The sequence below is a fragment of the Talpa occidentalis genome, unplaced genomic scaffold, assembly GCF_014898055.3.
Source record: "Talpa occidentalis isolate TD23 unplaced genomic scaffold, MPIMG_talOcc4v2.1, whole genome shotgun sequence".
Classification (NCBI taxonomy): Eukaryota; Metazoa; Chordata; class Mammalia; order Eulipotyphla; family Talpidae; genus Talpa; species Talpa occidentalis.
Window position 1 is genome coordinate 105,821,105 of NW_026555331.1, and position 25,296 is coordinate 105,846,400.

Here is a 25,296-nt window from a genome sequence, read left to right on the forward strand (position 1 = left end):
TCTCCTTCATCCTCTTTTCTCTCCACACACTACCCCCAATCATACGCTGAGGCATGAGGGGGAAGGAGCTCCGCCAGCCTTTTTAAATCACCTACATAAAATGCAGGTCCCTTGCTGCGTGCTAAAACACTCCCTATCACAAACATATGTGGGCCTTGCTTCTTTTGTTACCCATTTTTTGGCAGCCAGAGGGGTGCCATTTCATCTCTAAATGTGTTTTGCATTCACAAGAAGAGTCAGCAGGCTGAGTGTGATATTTGCCATGAGTTTCTGAGTGGCAGCCAATCCCTTTTCCCACCTCTGCAGCAGCGCTGCCCTGCAGCCGCAGTCTGGTCTTCCAAGCTGGATGCTTTATGCAGAGTCAAGCAGGACACATGTGTGATGGGGCACCACAGTTTTACAGGCTGGTCCAGGGGACATAAAACAGGTGGAAGACGCAGCTGTGAAAGAATCTGAGGATTCGCTAAGCATACTTGGTGAGATTCTCATTGTAAAGTGATGCAATGGACATTTCTCCCTGGCAGCTCAACATTCAAGTTTACCCATAATGGCCTGAATATCAATATTCTACCTTCCTCCACTGGGTTGATTTTGAATCAAATATTTCCCCTGATCTTAACTTTTACTATTTATAATTTTCCTTTTATTTTGTATATGTTTGAAAGTGGTCCAGGGCACTAACTAATAATAATAATACTAAAACACTATGACTCAGTTACTGCTCTACACTTAATTAGCTTATTGAATCCCTTCAGCTATCCTAACAGGGCACCATTAACGACTGTTCTTAACAGAAATTTATTTCTCAGAGTTCTAGAGACTGTGAAATCCAAGATCAAGGTGCTGATGGATTTGGTTTCAGGAGAAGTTCCCTTTCTGTCTTGAGGATTGCCGTCTTCTCTCTGTGTTTTTAGAGAAGGGAGGGTGGGCAGGAGGGGCGGGGGAGAGAGAACTGTCTGGTGTTTCTTACAAGGACACTAATCACAAAGATCCAGAGTCCCACCCTTATGTCCTCACTTAATCTTAACTATCTTCTATAGGTTCTATCTCTAATTATAGCCATACTGTGGATTAGGGATTCAACATATGAATCTTGGAGACACAATTCTGTTCAGAGCAGGGAGGTATTGTTACTACAATTATTTTATTTACTTTTTATATTTTATAAGACAATGAAATTTGGGCATAAACAGGTGAGAAACTTGCTCAAAGTCATATAACTAATGAAGACTCAGAATGCAAACTAATGTTTCCTGGCTGACTAGTCAAGCCTCTAGCCATTATATTGTTTCTACATATTTATATATATATATATATATATATGTGTGTGTGTGTGTGTGTGTGTGTATAAAACTATATAAAACTGGGATGTGATTAGCCTTCCAAATCCAAAATGCTACCCTGACCCACATGGTCCCACATAATATGGCTGCAGACAATTTTCCAGCTTCATCTCCTCTCTTTATCTTTTCTTAATACAGATACACTGGTCTTCTTTCCCTTTCTCAGACACCTCAGCTTGCTTCTGCCCTTGGCACATCTAGACACTCCCTGCACACAAGCTCTGACTCACACCTGCACATGGCAGCCACTTCACACCCTCTTCAGAGAGGCTTACTAGATCCACCACCACAAGCAGTCCCTGTACCAGCCACTCCTGACATTCTTTCATATCATCTAGTATTATTTTCTGATATTATCTTAGTGAATAGTATATATTTTTATGTTCTGTCTTTATTTCTTTCCTCCATTGAGTAGGAACCCCTTGATAGAAGAGACTTCATCATATTAGGTATGCTGACCTTGTAGCAGGCAGAGCATCTGGTCAGTGGATGGGAGGATGTACTCAAAAATAAAAGAAATGGGCATTTTATTATTACACTAGTATCTTTAATTCTAGCCCTTGGCAAAGGATAACAGCATTCTAATATATTGCTGGGAGTGTATTTAGAATCTTATAAGTGTTGAAAAGGATCTCTTTTATATTGCACCTAAGGAATTCCTAATCAACATTTTTATAACACATGAAAATGTTAAATAAGTTTTTTTCCAGTGTGTCTCTTCTATTTAGCTAATGTTCCCCACCTTACTGGCAATTAGCTGTCAGAGGCAATGTGGTAGACACAGACAAACAGGCTCTGGAAATAACTGGCATAAAGATTGAATTCTGTCTCGATCATTGGATGATACTGGATTAATTGTTTACGTTCTCACAGTCTATTTCCTCCTCTAAAAAATTAAAATAAAATCCTATCATTTAAAAAGGTATTTCAGGGCCTCCCTGGTGGCGCAAGGGGTTAAGATGCAACCTATAAAGCTATTCAGGAAGCAACCCATATGGCACAGCAGACCTCTCCTGACTCGCTCACTGCTCCCCTCAGCAGTGTACTTCGTCAGTCTGCCTGTTCTGTTTCCCACTCTGTCTCTGGTGAATCCTCTCACCACCACCCCCACCCTCTGCACCTCTGGCCTGTACCCCAGCTCTTGTATGCATAAATAAATAAATCTTAAAAAAATAAATAAAACGGTGTTTCAATGATACCAAAACCATATCTATCATTATGTCTGGCATGTATTTAATGCTTATGAAACAAAAATGGTCTTTATTATTTTATTAAACATAAATATAAGCAGATATTTCCACCTCTTATGACTCCTATCTTTTACTGGCATATTTTACGTTTTTTTCTTTTGTTACAGTGTACAAAACAAATCATAGTATATCTTTTCTGACTGATTAAGTAGTTGATGTAGAACTACTGACATGCAAGATATTCTTTGGGAAATTAGGTTAGTAATAATTTTAATGACAACAAAGGAAAACAACCTTAATTGACTAACAACAGAGGAACTGTTAAGAAAGTTAACATATTTCAATAGATTATTACCTAAAGATAAGTTAAGAATTTATACTGTAGGGCCTCCTTGGTGGCGCAAGGGTTAAGATGCAACCTATGAAGCAATCCTCAGCCACTGCAGCACGAGTTAGATTTCCAGCCAGGGAGGTACCCACATGGTGCAGCAGACCTCTTCTGACTCACCTGCTGCTCCCCTCAGCAATGTACTTCGGTCAATCTGCCCGTTTTGTTCCCCACTCTGTCTCTGGTGAATCCTCTCACCCCCCACACCTCTGGCCTGTACCCCAGCTCTTGTATGCATAAATAAATCTTTTTTAAAAAATCCATACTGTAATTTTGAAAACATGTATAACATGAACAGAGCAACAAGTGCCATATACTATATTGACAGAGAAACTTGTCAAACTTCCTTTTAAGGAAATGTGAAAAAGCTGGACAAAATACAAAACACATCCCTTTGAAGGTATTGAAAATCTGCCAAGGTAGCCAGGTCATGAGGGGTGTATTCATTTACTATGTTTGTTATAACAAATCATCACAAATTTTGTATATTAAAATAACAAATTTCTATTTTTACAATTCTGGAGGTCAGAATTTTGAAATGGTGTCACTGGACTAAATCAAGACATTGACAGGACTCCATTCATTCTACAGAGGCTCTAGGGTTACTTCCTGATGCCACCTGCTTTCTTTGACTCATGTTCCCTTCCTCTGCCTTCAAGGCAGTGGTGTAGTATCTTCCAATCGTTGATTCTGATTAACCTGACTTCCTCATTCACTTATAGTGATCTTTGTGACTACAGTGAGCTTATCTGCATTTGATTATTAATCTGGAATAATTTATCTCTAGGTCTGACATTCAGCAAATTTATTTCCCTATGTGGACTTAACTCCTTTCCTCATAATACAACATATACACAGGTTCCAGAGACTAGGAGGAGGGGACTCTGGGGCCATTATTCTGTGTACCACAGGAGCCAGGCTTGCAAAGCGAGGGGAAGGTCAGCAAGCTTAGTCTAATATGGTTCTGATCTCATAAAATCAATAGTTGATTCGGGGCCAAGAGGTGATGAAACCAAACAAATAGTGGTACATACATTTAGAAGCCTGAGTGAAAATCACATTGAATTTTCCTCATGTAATTTGTCCAATCTCCTTTTTGTTCTTCAATATATTGATTTTCTCATTAATGAATCTTTTTTTTTAATAGAGGCATGTTTTATTTATTTTTTATTTGTTTGTTTGTTTATACAAGCACTGGGTACAGTCAGAAGCGCGGGAGGGTGAGAGAATTCACCAGAGCGAGAGCGGGGAGCAGAGCAGGCAGAAGGACCGAAGCACACTGCTGAGGGGAGCAGCGGGCGGCAGAGAGGTCTGCACGCCATGTGGGACCCTCCTCAGGTGGCCGGGGAGCAGCTGGGGATCGAACCGGCACCGCAGAGGCCGCGGGCAGCTTTGCAACCCAGCGTTCAACCGCTGCGCCACCAAGGAGGCCCTCATTAATGAATCTTTTTGAGCTTAAGAATTGCCTTTTTGGGGCTTCCCTGGTGGTGTAGGGGTTAAAGTCTCAGTACTGCCAAGCTATCGCCAGCCAGTGGGACTAAATTCTTTCCCCAGCAAGGGAGTTAACCCACATGGCACAGCAAACCTCTCCTCTCTCTCCTGCTGCTCCCCTCAGTGTATTTCAGTAGATTCACCTGTTCTGCTCCCCACTCTGTCTCTGGTGAATCTTTTCACCGCCCCCCTAAACCTCTGGCCTACACCCAGTTCTTGTATCCATAAATAAATGAAAAATAAATCTTAAAAAAAATTGCCTTTTTAATTGTCACATCAGCTCTTGTACAATACCTAAACTTCCGTCTGGTTTTATATTAAGTCCTATGTACTTTAATGTGAACTCAGATCCCATTTCACAGATGATACATTTTGATTGTTGTATGTCTTTAAGATCAGTCATGCCTTATTGGTATTCAGGGTTTAGTTTCAATCCCACTCTGCCATCCTCATCACCTGCATGCCCCCAAGCGCTATCATACCTGACAGAAGTCATTCACTTGCCGCACATAACCAGCCACTTCACTATCAGTTTTAAAGATCCTCCAAACTTTTCTTTCCACTGTCCTGTATTCCTTGGCATCTTTCCAGTTCATGGCCAACAAGGAGAGCTCTGTCAGGGGTGCTGCCACAATGATGTCCAGTTGCCCATTGTAGATCAAAACCTGAAATGAAATTGAGTCATGGGGCAATCCAGGATTCAGCAGGTAAAGCCAGTGAGTCTATCCAAGTAAAGATAGCAAGAGAGAAAAGGGACCCTGAGTTTCTCTGATACATGCTCAGAGAGGAAAGCCCCACAGATCAGTGGGATCATTTTTTGAGTTAGTCACACATAGCAACAATCTAAAATACACTCAAGACCTATTTCAATCATTACATTCTTCCAAAAGCTTGATTCTTAATAGGAATCTGCATAAAGTTGCAAAAGCATTGCTCTGTATTACCCAGTGACACAGATTTTACTTGGATGGGAGACTATGTTAAAGAAGACTGTGGTTGCATTTTAGTGGAACTAAGGATCATTATACCATAGAATTTTCATGAATCTTGCTTTTTATTAACTTTACTTTCAGTCACTGTGGTAGCTGGTAAGCTGAGCATACTCTTAGTTAATCCACGCTCCCCACCTCCTACATAGATTTCAGGGAAACTACAATTTCTTGCAGCACAGATAGGTGCAGGTACTTCAGATTCACCACTTGGAGGCAAACTATGTCTGCCATGTCACTTCCAAGATCACTTTTTCTTAAATATGACAGTCACTTGTGAACTGTAAGGAATGTCCTTTCTTCCTAAAAAGCATTTTCTTTTTGGCCAAGTTGATGGATATCAAAGAAGGAACAGCTCTGGGGCAACTCTTTCCTTTCCTTCCAAAACAATTTTCAATCTGTATTGCAACAACCTGAGTTGTAAAAGTACTGGAAACTTTTTGTGAAATAAATTCTATGACAATAATCCACCCCCCCCCAATTATAAATGTGTGTGTATGTGTGTGTGTGTGTGTGTGTGTGTATATATATATATATATATATATATATATATATATATATATATAACTATACTCATGGAGTCTTGAATGAATGAAAAACTTGAACATAATTAGTGAGTGTTCAATAAACAGTGAGACAGGAACCTATGGAATTCTGCAAAATCATTTTAAATGTTTGACAAAACAGGATGACATTAGAATAAATATAGACACACAGACCAATGGAATTATTTGAGAGTCTAGAAATAAACCCACACTTACAGGGACAATTAATTTACATCCAAGGGATAAAGGGTACACAATGAAGAAAGGACAATCTCCTTAACAAATGGTATTGGGAAAACTAGATGAACACATGCAAAGAATGAAAGTAGAGCACTATCTCACACTATAAATAAAAATTAACAAGGATTAAAACTTGGATGTAAAACTTGAAACTCTAAAATACATAGAAGAAAACAGGCAACAACAACAAAAAAAAGAAAACAGGCAACACTGTGAGTCACTGTCTTTAGTGGTGTCTGTGAGGACTCAACCCCCAAAGCAAGGGAAACAAAAACAAAAATAAACAAATGAGACTACATCAAACCGAAATCTTCTGCAAAACAAAAGAAAGTAACTTTAAAACAAAAAGATACCCTACTGAGTGAGAGCAAGTATTTGTGCAATATTTATCCCACAAGGGATTAATATCAAAGATCTACAAAGAACTCATATAACTCAACACAAAGAAAACAAATAACTCGATCAAAAAATGGGCAGAAGAGCTAAATAGGCACTTCTCCAAAGAACACATACAGATAGCCAACGCGCATATGAAAAATTGTTTGTCATCATTTATCATCAGTGATGCAAACCAAAATCACAATGAGACACGACTTCACACCCATGAGAATGGCTCAGATCAAAAAAACCAGAGACAACAAGTATTGTTGCTGGGGATGTGGAGGAAGCAGAACTCTCACACACTGTTGGTGGGGATGCAGACTGCTCCAGTGCTGTGGAAAACGGTGTGGAGGCTTCTCAAGATATTAAAAATGGACCCACCATCTAATTCAGGAATTCCACACCTCTGTATCTATCTGAAGAATACAAAAGACTAATTTGAAGGGATAAATGTATTCCTGTGTTCATTGCAGCACTCTTTCCAAGCCATGGAAACAACCTAACTACAGAGGGCTGGCTAGAGATGTGGTACACATGCACAATGGAATGCTACTCTGCTATAAAAAAAGGATGAAATCATAACATTTTGAACAACTTGGATGGAACTGGAGGGGATTATGCTAAGCAAAGTAAGTCAGAAGGAGAAAGACAAATGTTGATGATTTCACTCATATGTAAAGAAAAGAAACAAAATTAAACCAAAACAAATCCTAGAAACCTAACTATTGAATTGAAGCTACCAGAAGAGGGAGAGGGTGGGATGTGGTATGATGACAGGGTAGGGAATCCAATGGACTGTGGTGGAGGATTATAGGTGCTTTGATGGTGGGTGTGGTGTCATAACATACATCTGAAGAGGTCTAACCCTATATCCTAAAACGTATATACAGTGTTGTAAACCAATACAATATATAGCTAATAAAATAAATTGAACCAGAAGCAATGTGGAGTGTGCTTATCGCATAATGTTAAGTATGACATTTAAAAATCAAATATCACAATTATGAATGTACAATATATATATGTAATTTCACATATAAGAAATGAAACTTTCAAAGCAGTTGATTAATTTAGGAGGTGGACATCTGAAATAATTTTCTCCCTTCTTATCTACTTTTTCATTATTTTTTAACAACTAACCTGGTATCAATTCTCACAAGACTTTGTTACTCTACCCTCAACAAAGAGGTTTTTCTCAGTTCCATGCTACCTTTGATCTATTCGGAGGCTCTGATTTAGCCTGAGTGAAGACCTTTGGTTGCTCCTCAAATTGGATATAAAATGTTGCACTGCATGTTTCCATTGCTGCTTTCCTGGTATAGGCTTCTTAAACGACTTACGCATAATTAAAAAGCCCAGGACTTTTACACACTCCAAATTCTAAAGCAGCAGTGGGCTGGGATTCAGCCCCAGATGAAAGAGCCCTGGGCCTCTGTTGCAGGAACACGAGGCCTTTCATGTTTCTCAGTCACCATCACCACCTCTGCTCTCCTAAGAAAACCTAAAGGGAAAAGCCCTGATCGATTTAAAGCCTCTTTAAAAATCTCAACCCAACTACAGCAATAAAAATTTGCATTGTTTATACAAAGAAATCACCTCAAAGATTGCTTTGAGTACTCACGGCCCATGCAAAACTCCTAAAGCTGTTTTGCCAACAGTATGGAAACAATTATATATGATCTATACCAGCAAACAAGGCTTAACTACTTCACCATTCTAGGCAGGCCTGATTATAGTTGATGAACAAAGATAATCCCTTATAAATTTGTTCCTTTTCTAGACTTCGGTGAAAAGATGCTGATTAGCAAATACACAAGGGTATCTGGCTGTTTTTTTCTCGTCATGCCTGTGGATCTTTCTGAGTGTCTCATAGTTACCTCACTGTCATTAGTATATTTTGAAATTGATTTGTTTTTCAAACCTTTGAGGGTGAAAACATGCAAGTTTTCAAGACATCTTGCAAACATGCAAGTCACAGCAAAAGCAGACTTATCTGTACAGCAGTAAAGTACACATTTGTTGAACTGAATTGAAGCGAAGACCATCGCTGAGCTGTTTTCCTTGTTATTCAAGATTCATCAGAAACAAGCACTGCCTCTAGGATGAGGCAGTGGAGGAATGAACTGCATAATTTTGGGCATGCAATATACAAAAGGACTACTTTTGGTGCAAATGGAAATCCTTCATTTGAAAAGCTAGGAAAATATTTTTCACTTTTAAAGAACACATAAGTCAAATGCAACAAAAAAGGAAATCAGATTAATGATCAAGTGAAGTAGATTTCTGAGCTGGCATTTGAGGCTGCCAGCATTATTACGAGAATCCCAGAGCTTTTGTTTTTATCTAAATATCATATTTACTCTCATCTGCCCCACAGGAATATCTCTTAGGCTGGGTATCTCTTGGACTGGGTGAGTAGGTGAGATATCCCAGGATCTAGTGACAGTGAGCTAAGAAGCCAAGAAGGTATAGCTGAAGTGGGTGATCCTGAAACCCAAGGGCACAGATAGGCAACATCCAATGGAGAAATTCCAGAACGAGATGTAAGCTCTGACAGATTGCCCACTCCTGCAGGCTCTGCACAAATTCACCCACTTCCTCCTGATAGGGTGACCAGCTGTCCTGGCTTGCCCTGGACTGAGGATTTTTCCCAGGATGCAGGATTTTCAGTGCTAAAACTGGGACAGTCTGGGGCAAACCTCCCCCTGAGGCTTGCTGGTATTTTAAGCAACAAGGTCTAAAGAGAGGAGAGAGAAATGAATGCAGCTTTTAGTTATAGTTCTCTTGTCAGTATTAACTTTAACAAACACAGTTGAAGGACAGGATTGGTTGGAAGTGATTTCTGGAGACACACCACACAGCATCCCCAAATACCCAGTTCCTCTTTTGTTGGTCAGTTGTAAGGTCTCAGGCGCAAAGGCACACTTTTTAAAGAATTTTCCTCTATTTTACTGGTTAGGGTCTGAGAGCTTAGGTTCTTGAAATAGATCATCATGTGAAGACATGAAAAATACTGATTAAAAATTATGGTTCTACTTGTTTGATCTCTATAATTACTACATTTTAAAACAGTTCAAACTTGGGAAATGAATAAATCAAGATGCCAGGCGTCAAGGTTGTCTAAGCATGGGTGATTTTAAACTTGACTATTTTCTAAGGGTTTTTTTGTTTGTTTGCTTTTTGGGTTTTTGTTGTTTTTTGTTTTGGTAAATGTGGTTAGAATGCTCTTATAATGAAAAAATAAATAAACAACAATAAGAGCTTGGTCACCTCAGTTTGGCAAAAGATACATTTTTATTGAGGAATAATTTGTACTAACTCAAATATTATTCACTTAGTTATTCATGATATCTAAGGTAAACAGTATAACTTTACTTCACAGATGATCTTAAAAACTCATTCCAGACTTCAAGCATTTACAAGAGATGACCTTAGATGATTTGAATTACAGGCTTCTTTTATTGCTGTTGTCAAAAGGCAGAAATGAGAAAAACACTAATATGTTCTATACTTTTCAAAGTGCTTTCACTACACATAACTTAATGTACATACAGTTTCATGAGATGTATTACAAGCCCCGCCTCCACCCTACTGGTGAGGAAGTTTTGACACAGTGATGTGCAAGAATATATTTTAGATCCCGAACTTCCAAGCCTGTACTTAAGAAAGGAGCTGAGTTCCTTCAAACCAAGAAGCATCTGTTGACTTCCCACAGCTAAGTGTTTAGTGCTACCAAGAAACTCTGGCAATAGAGTTAGTTGAATAGGAGATAGTTTATTCTCCAGTTCAGAAACAATCTTGGTCTGTTTGTCCAATGTCAATGACATTTCGCAGTCAGTCATTTCTCACTTTGGCTCTGTGGACAAGGGTGTGTGGGAGGGCATTATTCTGCAGGTGACAGATGCCTCACTTCTGTGTAGGGAGGGCTTGTTGCAGCAGCTATGGAATAGCATCAGCTCCTTGAGAACAGACTCTCTGAGTGGCTTGCCCAGCCCTTGCGGTGCCTGGCACAATCAGAAGGACAGAATGTGAAAAGAGATGTTAAAACTGACTGAACTGACTCCATCTTGTGCTCAAGACTCCATTTTACAGAACTTTTTACTTAAAACAAAGAATAAAAGGCTATTTGCTGACTAGCAAGAATAGTTTTCCAGCTACACATGACTTTCTCTCAGAACTGTGAAAAGTTAATTTTTTTTCTATTTATTCTCTCCCTGGTAAACGAAGCCATTTTGACTAAAAGTCAATGCACACTGAGAAATATAATCTATAACTAGTGCTATGTTCTACATTTCTATCCTTCTTCACACCCTCCCTTCCATTTTTTTTTCTTTGAAAACTCCCTGAAATAAAGACCCAACTGAGACCCATGGTATCAGTTTAGACTGATAGCTGAGCTTGTGCTCCCCAATTTGCAGATCTAAGATCCCCCTCCCAAATGAATGCTATTATTTTATTTTAGCATTGCTTTGTTTTTCTCAATCAACAACATTCACAGGGTATGCATCAATCCCTCTTCTTTAACGGTCTTGTGGAATGTTGTTTAGTGATCCTCTGCTACTTTGGCTCACCTAAGCCTACTCTCCTTTCTCCTGGTCACTATACTCCCATTCTCTCGGTGGGTATGGTCTTACTGCGTCCTGCTCCCCTGTGTAAGGGATAAATATATGCTCTAAGTGAGGTCACTAAGTTGTTCTTACCCTAGAATTTGAATTGTGGGCAGAGCGACACAGGGTTACCTAATGAGTCTGCCCACTAGTTTGGCTACTGGATCCCCAGAATTTTCCCTGGTACCTGTATTTACTCATTCTAGTTCTTCAGCTTTTCCATGAATTCTGTGATCTATCTATGCTTTCCATTCTTTTTACTCCAATCAATGACTTTCCTGCTTCAGGAAACAAGAATGGTTTCTATTGCTAAAAGTGAGAAATGAAGTTGAAACTCAAACACCTTTGGTCCAGTGCCACATATACCCCAGCATCAATAACTGGGTTTTCCTGGACACCTGGCTTGACCTCCATGAGTTCAGTCCCTTTTCTAGATGTGGAGAGGGCCTGCAACTTGTTGTAGTAAGAATTAATGAGACCATGTACACAGAGATTAGGATTTCAGTGAGTGTTAGTTCCACCTCCTTTATGCAGATTGATAATTTCAAAATGATGTGGAAGATTTAAAAAAGTACTTCTAAAATTAACCTTTAGAATATTCAGATAACCTTTTCATGTTAAATGCTTGGTTGCTAATCTTACTCTTTCAGATGATGGTCCACAGTAGGAGGAAACCAGCCAGGATAAACCTGAAACTTATAAATTCAAATGTTGAAATAACATGCTTTTCACTACTAATTTCACACACATTGGGAATGGTATCTCTGTAGTGTTTCCTTGGTAGTCAGAGTCATAAATTCACAAGTTACACTTTTAGAAGGATTTTTAGTTTTGAAGCCAGACATTTCCCCATATTTAAATTTGGAAGAATAATAGAACCCTCTTGTTCTTTGTATTATGTTGCAGCAACTGTGCTACACACTTATGTTCTTGATTTCACAACACCCCCAGAAGGCAGGTACTATTTGGACCATTTCAGGTACAAGGAGTCAGCAGTGCAGGGGGTGAGCCAACTGGCAACAGAGTTCAAGTTCAGCTCTTCCTGAGTTCCAGCTGTGTGCTCCTAATGCCTCTTCCACATTGCCTTATAGCCTAAAGTCTCTACCCACCCCCACCCCCCACAAATTACATTGAACAGTTGGTTTATCCTATATTTGTAATTCCCCAGACAAGGAGCCACCCAAAAAGTATATGTGACTTTTGGGAAAGAAAGACAATGTTACAATTAACACAGTTTTGTGGCTAGGTTTGAATCCTAGCCCTGCCACTTGCTAGCAAGATTTTTTTGATTACTTGCCTATCAAGAGGTCAGTTTTCTCATCTGCAAAATGAGGTAGGTAAAGAAAATCAGAAAGAGGGTCACTGGGAGAATTACATAGCATAATGTACATAGACCATTAACATCCTAGGCACATAGTAAGTCATTTTCAATGAATACTGACTGTTACTATTATCACTATGCTTGAATAGCTCAACATAGTTCCCAAACAGTCCAACAATTTCCAAATGATCGTTCTATGGAATTAGAACTGTGATTTAAGATGTGTGAGTCAGGATTCTAACACAAGTGCACTGTATCATCAATTTGACAAAATAAACAGTAGGAACTTATAAAAGTAATATGACTCCTGCAGTCAGAAATCCTGAGCTCCCTCCCCAGTTCAGGCCCCCAGGACCTGTGCTTACTCAGTGTCTTCAGCATATACTCTGTGCCTTCATTTTCTCCATGAACTGCATAACTATATCCCAGAGCTGTTGGGAGCATCTAGTTTTTTGGGAGCATCAAGCTATAAAAGTGTCCTGTAACCTGAGGAGCTGGGTTTGATCAATGTTGTTATTCTTTATCAAGAAGATACTGAAAAATAAATTTGCATAACAAACTACAGAGGTTTTAAATGGACCGCTTGAAAACTGCATACTTAGGTTATTGTTATTACTAAGAGAGAAAAATATTTCTCTGTATCCATGTCTGTGTCATGGGTGAAAAAAGAAAGATCAGTAGGTCTCAATCCAACACTTTTCATTTATTTCATTTCCTTCCTGGACCTGCAGGCAGCTGAGTTTCACCTCCATCTGAATTGCAAGGGAAGCAGCCTTCCGTCTGAGTTGGAGAGCAGATTACATGCGTAGAACACATGTCGTGGCTTGTGTGTGTTTGTGTGTTTAATCTGCTCATAAGAAATTTCTACTCACATAAGTTAAATATTTACAGAAAGCCTCAGACTAGGCACCCAGGGCACAGAAATGAAAAGATGTGACCCCTGGCCTTCTAATGCTCTGGATTTTTTTTTAGCTTTGCAAAACAGTGAATGGTCAGAAGAAAGGCAAGTTTATGCTTTCGTTCTCTAAAAGAGGTAAACAAATGTCAGTTTCACTTATGTCTTTCTACAATCTAGTCATTTTAACATTTCAAGCCATAAATTTTCAGGTTCTAGGTGTACATGAATCAGCAGTTTATTCAAGGATTTAATTCTCAGTAAGAAAATGTCTCCCTAATAAAAAGGTTAACCCTTTACATGATTTACTTTACATTGTTCATGCCCTTGAAAGGTAAATATTTTCTAGGCAGATATAAAGCAACCAGCTTTGTTAGGTACCTACAGACCAGTTTACCTGCAGCCTCAACAAAAAAAGATCCCAAGTCTTCTACATTCAGCTCTTGACTTTAAGTAAGTTAAGGGGGTGATAATCAGAGGCGAAGAAGACATCTGTGCTTTTAACGATGCCTGTACAACTTAATACTTGAAAGAAGGGATTTCAGACAAATGTATATAAATGTACATTTTGATATATTTTCATTGTCAGTATTAAAGCATAAACTGAAAATAAATCATGTGAGCTCTACTTTTTTAAAATCCAAACCGAAGCACACATGTTACTGACAGAGAATACAAGACTTTACTCTTTATTTCCCTGATTACTCCTTTACATATTAGGAAAATTACAGAAATGTTGCAGACAGAGGCTTTGGTCTCTCGGTACAACAGGAAAGCAAACTATGCTTTTGTGAGAAGGCTGGGTTTTTGTTGTTGCATTTTTAGGCGAAAGATTTATGCTTATATTTTGGCCCATTTACAATCCATCATAATACTTTGCAGACAAAGTTATGCTCTTTTCCCAATGATCTAGTGACCTTAATCTCTAACATTTTGTGGTTTCCTGTTTGGGGAAATGATTGAACAGCAGCCTAAGCTGTTCCAGGCTGCACAGCGTTCCCAGTTGGCTGCTATCTGTCTTAGTTTTGAATGTTCTCCTGTTCACTAATCAAAAAAAAAAAATTTTTTTTAAGAAGCTTTCCCTACAGATGCTAAATCAATGAAACTCCTACAAAGCAGTCCTCCACATTTCCTCTTCTGGCTCTTTACTTATCATTCTTCTATTACAAACTCCAACATAGCCATGAGTTCTTTCTGCCTGAAGCAATTAACATAACTCACCAGGGCCTTTCTCTTAAACAGAAAAGAATTAATTTCACTAATATTCAGCTCAACATAGGACAATTCCCAAGGGGTTCCCTAAAGCTCAACTGCAAAAGAAAACCTGAACTTCAGTTGTGGAGAGTAATGTTTAAGAAATGTTAAGAATTGTCCTTTTATGGACAATGCCTCAGCCCCAAGTGCCCATCACTCACACCTTTGGCCCTACTTCTTCCTGGTGATTTTGCAGGAATAGAGGATTGTAATATTCAGGAAACCAGAGTCCCCCGGGTCTGCCTGAGAAGACTGGTAGAAAGATAATGCAACCATTGAATGAAACAGTAGTCACTTCTGCAACTGCTGTTCTTCAGAAGGGATATAATTTGCTTGCCAGTTTAAGGAAAAGGGAAGACAAAGAAAGATGAAAACGCACTCAAATAAACAGCCCCAAATGCCTGCCATTTCCGTATCAGCTGGTTTGGCTGAATCAAGGAAAGAAAAATAAGAATGAGCAACAAGTCTGAGTCAGTGTCCAGCGATTATACAAATACTGTCCTTGGGCCAAAGAAAATGATCCCTGCTTATTTGCAACTTAACTCTAAATAATTTAGTTGCTTTTAGATAGGAACAAGAAGCAAAGCCAATTTGAAAAGGATCCAGGAACCCATCATTCCAACCAATGGATCTTTGAAGAAAAAATTTAACTACATAGAACTGTCTACTTAAAATTACTTCAAATAACGACCCACAATAATATTTCCCCTTCAGTTTGAAAAGGGAAAAGTCTGGGGTTCCACTCCAGGAGGTCCTTTGCTCTCCTTTTTGTTTCAGGCTCTCATAGTTCCCTTTCTGATCCCTTTACCGCTCAATAATCTCCTCCGACTATGTCAATAACTGGATTTAATGGACTCAAAGTGTCCCAGGAGCAGGCCTGCCCACTTCCCCAGGTCCTCCAGAGAGGACTGTCCTCCCTGGTTGTCGGAGTGTCAGCTTTAAGATCACACCAAGGGTCATTTCCAAAGCCTGCAATATGTTTGCCAATGTTATTATCCTACTAAAAGGTGGACCAAGGAGCTAATTTCTTTCTCTTTCCATATTATGAAATGTATTTAAATAACAACTATATCTGTGCATACAGCCCAACCACAGAGCAAACCAAAAAATACCATTGTTTATGATAGTTAAGTCTAGAGGTATTAAACCACACTAATCAAGACAGTAGCCACATGTGGTGGGCACTTGAAACATGGCTAGTTCAAATTGAGGTAGCTGTAAGCTAAAGAAACATACCAGATTTTGAAGTCTTAGTATAAAGTAATATAGTAGTATAAAGTATAAAGAATATAAAACAACTTCATTTCTTAACCTTGACTACATGTGGATGTGATAACAGACTGGATATATTGTATTGAAGAAAATCTATTATGAAAATTAATTTCACCTATTTCTTTTTATATTTTTAATCTCCTTCTGGAAAATTTAAAATGACATGTGTGGCTTGCATTCTATTTCTATTGGATGGCACTCATATACCTTGGGTTTGGTATATCCTGCAAAGAAAACCTGTCCCTTTGTCAACAGTTGCCAAATGATGGAAGTAACTTCCAAGGACAGCCTCTCTCAGGAGGGCAGTGTTCAGTCCATGAGGTTGGACTAAGGAGTGGAAAATATTTTATGTCAAGGACTGGCAGATGCTCCACCAGGCCCAGTTATTACAGAAGAGAACAGAAACTGCAGGATAATCCCTTGCCATCCTACTAGAGGGAGGGGGGTAGAGGTGAGGACAAAGGAAGGAGGGGGCCCAGGGGTCTTGGGTAAAGGGCTGTAGGTGAGGAAGTGTGTGTGTGTGTGTGTGTGTGTGTGTGTGATCACATATATATGTGATTTAGGGGTAAAGGTTCATACCTCCTCACCTATAGCCTTTTACCCAAGACCCTTGGGCCCCCTCTTTCCTTTGTTCTCACCCCAACCCCCCTCACCCTAGTAGGAGATATATATAGATACATATATATATATACACATATACATATTTATATGCCAGCTTATATATATATGCCATATATATGTGTGTGCCAGCATATACATATATACACACACGCATACATATTTACATACACATACATACACATGCATGTGTATATGCATACATGTACGTGTGTACATACATGTGTACACATACACATACATATATGTATATATATGCCAGCTTGCCATCAACTCCAACTCTAGTTCCCTGCTCCCCAAATTATCACCATCACCCAAATTTCCATAAAATTGAAGCAAATCAAGACAGAGGGGGTCAGGGCACCTGCCTAGAGCTATTCTTTCAAAAAGCTTGGTTGACATAAGGCTTTTGTTTAGCCACGTGTCATTCGACACAGAAACCCTATGCTGTGGTGTTGACTGTCCCCCAAGGACAAGACCTGGCATTGCCAATAATAAGCAAGCAGATGGCACAGACTGACCCAGGCAGGGGTATGCTTGGACAACATGTACGATACACGCAGGCAAATCCAGTGTTCAAAGACCTGAGAGGAAGCATCAAAGAGCTTGCAACTGTAGCTTCCTCAGGCAGTGGCAAGTGTGTGAAGCTGCTTGGCCCTTTTGACTAACACTCTGGTGCTGGCTGCCACATCCTCCATACCCTCATGGAAGGAGAGGAAACTGCAGGGGAAAGAATCCTTGACCTGCACTTAGAGCTTGGGGCAAATACACTCAAATGACGAAGGTGATGAGTCTGATGTTGGAAAAACTGAAATCCAAACCACGGCACAGTGGATTGACTTTGCAATCTGAAGCTATGGCTCTGACATGCATGCGACTTTCTAACATACAAACCAAACAGGTGCCCAGTGCATATCTATCTATTAAATGAGTACCGTCTATTTTCTTATTCTCTTTTTTATAAAAATAAAAGTTTTACTGTTTTCCTCCCACAACCCAGTGGAAGGTGGTAGGCACACACTGCCTTGGGGACCACTGATTTCCGTGGCCCTGTCCTTTAGAACATTTGTGTCATCTTTTTGTTTCCTCTCTTATTTGGTCCTGCCAGGAGGACTAATGACTGAGAAGCTACTGCAGTGTGGTGGCTTTTAATGCACAACAGATACTCACTGGATTGAGAAAGGAATTCTTTTCTACTCTTTCCCTATTTATCTTCTCAAAGTAAAGTCAACTGCTATAATCACCTCTGCTCCATAGCAGTAAGGTTTTATAGCAACTGTATTTAAATATGCATTTCTCAGGTCTAATTTTCATAAACTTAGAATCTGCATAGCAAATGGTATTGCCATATGTGATCTTTTCCCTGCACCATTCTCAACCTTACATATATGGGTGACTTCAAATTAAATTCTGCTTTTCCTGTTGCCATAAATCACAAGTGTACTTTCTAATGTTCTGAAAATGAGATAACTTCAAACAATAAAATAAAGCCCTTAAAAATGAGATGGTGCTTATAGAGCAAAGCAATCTAAAACAAACCAACTCACATGATAACATGTATTATCAAATGACCTAATGAAATAAGTAAGAAAAAATAAAAATACACACTGGTTCTCAAATGGACACTTGGTCCCAATATAATTTTAAAGGACAAAAAAGAAAAGGTGTCAAAACACAGCAAGTTCAAGTGAAATCAACGTCTGTTCCATGAATTTATGGGCATTCTCTCTTCTGTTTATTCATTGCTGTGTTTAAAAATCAAGGAATCCCATGAGTATGCCTCATTTTAAAAAAAAGAAGAATGCTCCTCTTGTTTTTGGATTATAGCTGATACAGGTAAAATAAATTCACAAGGAACTCTGTAGAATAAATTGGGTTTGGAATGTACACTATTTTTATTTGCCAGTTATCTATAGGGTATGATTACATAAAACAAATGTGCAAGTCTTAGCTTCCCTCTCTTCAGTCAGGCTTCATGGGAGTTTCTCCTTCCTCCCAGCAGTTTGTCATGAAATGGCACTAGCATTTTCTTCATTGTCTTCAAAGGGTTTGGAAGAAAAGGGATCACATCGGCTTACAGTTAACAAAGCCAGACTTTTCCCATCATGGTTTGATGTGAGCATAAAATCCAACTAAGCAGTTGAAGAATCCGGCCCATTTTAGTGTTAAATTGGTCATGGTATGCTGGACATTTATCAAATCTAGTTTCCTGGCCACTATTGCCATCGACATTTTGCTATCAGCAGATGTTATTAAGGAAAATGCCACAAGCAATTAGAATGACTGCTAAAATGAGTTAGATCGACTAGAAATATTTACCTTTCAAACTTCTAAGTCACATCCATTAATCAGGAAATGCTTATTTCTAAATGAAGATCTTTTGATAGCCTTGGATAAGTAAATAAAACTCTAATGACCTGGGTGTTAAGATTTCAGGCTAGTGGTAAAGCTGAGAAGCATTAAGAGTCTGGATTTGAAGATGCAATTAGTTGAAATTTAATGAGCTGCAGAATGATAAGTGACAGGGAAATGTAACTTTATATTTACAATTTCCTGGCTAGATGAACTTTAAACACAGCAAACCAAGGCCTGCCCAGTGCAACTTAACCATTAAAGCACAAGAGTATGGAGGTAAGCAATGGCATTTGGAGATGGGTCCTCCGAAAACTGCAGCAGCCTTTCAGACAACTTAGCAACAGGGGTAACTTCAAATCCAAGAGCAATATTTTGATTTGGATCCAAATGGCCTCTTCGTAAAGAGCTATAGCTCCTGTTTGTTGAAATAATGGTTTCACACAGGAAATACCCTCCCCACCCCAACACACACACATAGTCTCTCTCTTTCTCTCACACACTTAGATTTTGAAAATACAGCCCATATACATTTCTAAGAAGGTTAAGAGCAAGAGAGAAAAAGGGAGGTTGAAAACATATTCAGAATCTTTAGCAAGAATAATATAACTTCTTTATCAGAAAAGACTAAGGATCAGGGAACCTTTCAAAGAGCAGGAGATTCAAAGTAAAAAGCTCTTATGGAGAATGGGCAGCATTTCCCAGTTGCAAGAGGTGACCTATCTATCCCCTACCACCTTTATTAACTTTAAACTTGAGATATTTCTTATAATCAATGTATGAGAGTGCTTCTGCTTTTGTTTCCTAAAAAAATGCTGCTAAAAAGGAGAGGAACAAAGTATAAATAATATGATCGATGGTAATTAAAGTGGTGGAATATTTGCATTTGTTATAATTAAATATAAGTTTATTGTGGAAAAAAGCTATGTTATGAATCAACAGAACATCTGCCTGTCTATCCTTTTTTTCTACTTCCTTCCTCCCTTCCTCTCTCCCTCTCTCCAGATTTATTTCACACTATTAGGTGTTAGCTGTTATGCTACACAACTAAATCAGAGCCTTTGGTGGAATGGGCCATGATTAGGTATTCTCTAAAGTTTCCTGGGTGTTCCTAATGTAAGGGGAACAATAAGAACCTCAGCTGTAGTGGAAATGCAGCTTCAGAATGGTAGGAAAAGGGAAAGGAAGTAAAATTTGTTAAAGTCTGTCTACTAAGGCTTTTATCACTTCCCTTGTTCCACGATGATTCCTTCATTTTTTTTTAAAGATTTATTCATGCATACAAAAACTGGGGTACAGGCCAGATGTGCCGGGGTAGGTGGTGGGTGAGAGGATTCACTGGAGTCAGAGCGGGGAACAGACAGGCAGATGGACTGAAATACACTGCTGAGAGGAGCAGCGGGTGAGTCAGGAGAGGTCTGCCGCCCCATGTGGGTATCTCCCTGACCCTCTGGGATCAAACCCGTGCTGCAGAGGCTGTGGATAGTTTCACAGCACTGTGCTCAACTACCTGTGCCACCAGGGAGGCCCCAATTCCTTCATTATTAAGGTTATTGAAGGCCTAGGAGGTGCCAGGGATTGTGCTGGGCGAATGACCAAGGAGTTAAGATGGCTGCCCTTATAAAGCTTATTGCCTATGAGATAGAATTTTACAGATTAGGAAGAGGGAAAATTTAAACTCTAAGCAGCTTGACTTCTGACACTGAATGCATTTCAATGCTATCATTAGGGAGCTCTAACAAAATAGGATTTGCAAGGTAAATCTGCTGCCCAATAGTAGACATGGAGAGTCATGTATGAAAGAATTGTTTTAGTGACCAACTATTTGGTGTTACTCATAAATTTCTATCTGTGAGGAACATTGATGAAATTCTCTGTGAGAACAGGTCAGTGTCTTTGCCCCCACCAGGATGCCTCATAATTCTTTGTAGTATAGTGGAGAGGCTTTAAAGGAATTGCCACACTAAGCAGTCAGCGTGCTCACAACATGGTCAATTAAATCTCTGTAAATCACTAATTTATTATGTATATTTGGTGTAGGCCAACAAATAAATTGTAACATATTTAGGTCAGGATAATAATAAACAGACACCCACAAAAGTACCAGTCACCCTAAGACCTAGTATGTAACCAATTTGATTGCATCTAGCAATATACTTCTCCCGTGTCCCAACCTCTGTCTCTCACACAAAGAGAACTGCTAACCTGGAGTGTTTGTTTAGAATTTCCTTGATTTTGGATTTTGGGAAAAGTTTTAACCCATATGTATGTATCTCAAAATAATACATTGTTTCTGGGCTTTATATATGCATTCCTCTGCAACATGCTTATTTCACTCAAAATTATGTTCCTAAGAATCCTCATGCTGTTGCATCCACCTACAGTATATTAATTTCTATTAACAAAAAGTGAGAGCTAATACTATGTAACTCTTAAGAAAAAATATAGAACTAAATCTGTATTACTTTATGTTAGGCCGCAGTTTCTTAAACATGACACAAAAGCATAAGTGACAAAAGAAAACACAAAGTGAGCCTCTCAGCATCAGTGGACATCACCAAGAAAATGAAAAATTATCCACAGAACAGGAGGAAATATCTGCAAATCAAATATCTGATGAGGAATGTATATTTAGATTATATAAGGAATTCTTACACTCAACCACAAAAAGACAACACAATTAATAAATGGACAAGGATTTGGATAGACATTTCTCCAAAGAAGACAGAAAAGGAAGTATCAAAGACCACATCGAAAGACACTCAGCATCATTAGTCATTAGACATGTCCATGAAAACCACAATAGGATAGTAGTTCACATTCATCAGGATGCTTAAAATCAAAATGCCAAAAGAAAATAAGTTTAGAAAAGAATCTGGATTAACTGGATCTCTTGTCCATGATGGGTGGATTTGTAAAATGGTGCAGCCACATTGGAAGTTCTTCAGATATTTAATATAGATTTACCATATGATCCAACAATTCCACTCCAACATACATACCCAATGGAAGTGAAAACTTATATCCACACGAAAACTTGTACATGAATGCCTATAGCAGCAATATCCACAACAGCCATAAAGTGCAACAAGCTAACCACCCCTCAATGGAAGGATGAATGAATAAAATATGGTATAAACATACAATGGACTGTTGTGTGAAACTAACAAGGAACTAGGGACTGATACACACTACATGAATAAACATTGAAAACATTATACTTAGCAAAAGAAGCCAGCAGTGATTTTAAAAAGTAATATACATGGCAAGTACGGATATCTAAAGATCTCAGTCATTATCATTTCAAATGATATGCTTCTGTCCATCTCTTTTTTCTTTCTGATATTGTCATTATGCATATGTTAAATCTTTTGTAATTGTCTGATAGTTTTTAGATATTCTGTTTTAGTTCAGTGTTTGTCCTCTTGCTTTGCAGTTTTGGAACTTCCTATCATCATATCCTCAAGTTCAGAGATTTATCCCTCAGTCTTGTTCAATCTGCTAATAGAAACTGGAATTATGTATTTCCTCTCTTCACATGGAAGGCTGGAGATCTCCCTTCTTCAGGGAGGTCAGTCTCTGATCAAACCCTAGCAACTAAGTGTCTAGTAAAAGAGTTTCTTCAGGGCAAGCCTTGTTAAGAAAAACAGAATGTTCTGGCATATTTCAAAATTGTTACTACACCCTCCTGACCATACCAACTTGGTTCAAATCCTCCCTGCAAGAGGGGATTTTTCTCTAATATTCATAGTTCCTGGAAATAAAACTCACAAAATTGTGGTGACTCTCTTATGACTGGGTCCCCTTAGAGTTTCCACCTCTCACACTTATGTATATTGAACCACCAGTGATTGACAAATGACACTGCAAGTTTTCCTACCCCAGCACTGGCTCCTGAAGAGGCTTGTGCTCAGATAAATTGTGATTTTCTGTATCTACTTATCTCTACAATTTGTGGGGAAGTAGTTTACTCTGTGATCTTACGTCACTCACAGATCACACGTCACTCACAGATCTAAGAAGAGTTGATGATTTTTTCAGTGTGTCCAGTTTTTTACATGTTAGGATAGAGTGGTTACCTCTATGCTTCTTGCATGCCAGAGTAGAAACCAGAAATCTATTGAGTCTTTATTATTTTTGTATTTTCCAGGATTTCCTAACTTTTGTATATAGTAGATGCTTTAGAATATTTGCTAAGGGTGGTGCAGGGGTTAAAGTCTCAATGCTATCAAGCTATCATGAGCCTCTGCCACATGAGTTTGATCCCCTGCCAGGGAGCTGACCCACATGGCACAGCAGACCTCTCCTGACTTGCCTGCTGTTCCCCTCAGCAGTGTATTTCAGCTAGTCTTCCTGTTCTGCTCCCCACTCTGTCTCTGGTGAATCCTCTCACCCCCCCCCCCACACACACACCTCTGGCCTATAGTCCACTTCTTATATGCATAAATAAAAAATATTTTTCAAACATAATATTTGCTAAAACATGTTGAACATCACAAGTAATAGTTTATATTTTTAAGTGCTTTCTAACTAACTTTTGACCTTTTCTAAGTGTTTTTGCATTCATAATCTATTAAATCTTATAAGAATTCACACAAAAGGAACCCATTTTACATATGGGGAAGATAGGCACTGACACAGAATGTGTACAGAATGTATACTCCCTGAGAGAACACAGTGAATGGTAGCACCAAAATTCAAACTCAAAATGTCTGACATAAGAACCCATGCTCATAAGCACTAGGTTTTATGTCCCCACTATACCTAAAGGTCCTGGTGATATCATAACCTGATTTAATCATGGAGAATTCTAAAAGCCCAACAGATTATTTTTAAATTGCTAAATAGTATTTCATTTTATCAGCCAAACATCTGAAATCACTGAAAAGAGAATGATTCTGAGTACACAATCCCCATAGTTATTTACAAGAAAAGGATTATGTTTTTATGCAGTCTACACAAAAACTGCTGTATCAGAGAAGTTCTATCAGTCTCCCAAAGCCCACGAAGATCTTGCTTATTAGCCCATCAGATATACTCCACATTGGCTAAAATGAATCTAGTACTGGAAAAGGACATCCGTGTTTCTGTAAATAGAAACACATGCATATTTTCTATGGCAAATTACGCTGATTCTTACATAAATAAAACTCCGAGGGCATGAATGCTTTAAGCCAACCTATGTTGTTCTGATTCCATTGCATATACATTGAGGTTCACCAACACCAACTGACAAGTCTAAGATAATCACTGCCCTGTGGGCTATGCCAGCTGTAACAATGAAAATGCAGCCTGTTTTAGCAGCAGCCATTTTCTTGGTCTGCATTCAGACTAGTCAGTCTGAATGTCTGCATATGTCTCTTTGTGCATGGAAACATAGTTCATCTGTACCATTAACTATTCTCATTTTCTGTTAACTAATTCAGCATCAAAAAATTTGGAAAAAATTCTGATTTCATTGGAATTCATATAGTTAAGTTTAGGGTCCATGGACAACGGGGACAGAAATATTTCCATATTCAAATGCAAGATCATCTCTAATTAATATGTTCTACTTTATCAATCAAGTGGACACTCTATAGTTATTAACGAGCATCAGGCAAGTTTAAATAATCAGGGCAGCTATATGCTTCACCCCATCCTCCCTTGATTGAGAAAGGAATAAAATTCTAGTTAAATTTATACAGTAAGAAAACAGCTTCCAGAGGCACAGATAAATGTACATGGGAACTTCCTTACCTGCTCTCCACTCAAGAAAATCACCTTGCATTCCTTAATGTTATATTAGAACACATTATTTATAGCTTGAAAAAATGAGTACTAAGCTCTTTTGGGGTTAATAAATTGGGAATAACAAATACTTGATGTATTAGGGACAAGTTTACTAAATATATTTTTAGTATAGCAATAATTTATAGAAAAGTTGATTTTTTAAAATTCATTTGTTGCTGACATCTGCTCAGATGGTGCTGGAACAAGAGCCCATAATGGCAGGGCAGGGTGTTTAATATGACCAGAGAAGTAGAACAACATAGTGTGAAGACAGGAGGACAAAAAGTAGTGCTTTGTGAAGGTATCGGAGAAGATCTCAAGCAAGTAAGCACTAAAGGCCATTATATTCCTCCAAAAGAACCAAGCATGAGGATGGTTGAAATGCTGACCTCATCTATGAAAAATCCCAAGGAACACTATCTCTAACATAGACATTGTAGAAATGTGTATTCCTAGTGCCAGAAAATGGCAGGAAGATGTCTTAGTCAAGTAAAGCAGTATATCAGGACAATATTTATGACAGGTGAAAGATAGCCTTTGAGCTGGTAATTGGTATACTGCATGTTGGCTACTGGCTGTTCTGTGTTTTGTTCATCTCCAACATTAGAGGACAAAGAGGGAGTGGATCACCTCAGATG

The 25,296-nt window shown here is 38.7% G+C and overlaps 1 protein-coding gene across 3 annotated transcripts in view; it reads right to left on the reverse strand.

Moving 5' to 3' along the window:
* The window catches only part of CPVL (carboxypeptidase vitellogenic like), a 102,896-nt gene that overhangs the window by 21,262 nt on the left and 56,338 nt on the right, over positions 1–25,296 (reverse strand). For all 3 annotated transcript variants that reach the window (XM_037509734.2, XM_037509739.2, XM_054692442.1), the window contains exon 12: positions 4,895–5,077. In XM_037509734.2, coding sequence (XP_037365631.1) covers positions 4,895–5,077 — 183 coding nt within the window. The remainder of the gene's footprint in view (positions 1–4,894; positions 5,078–25,296) is intronic.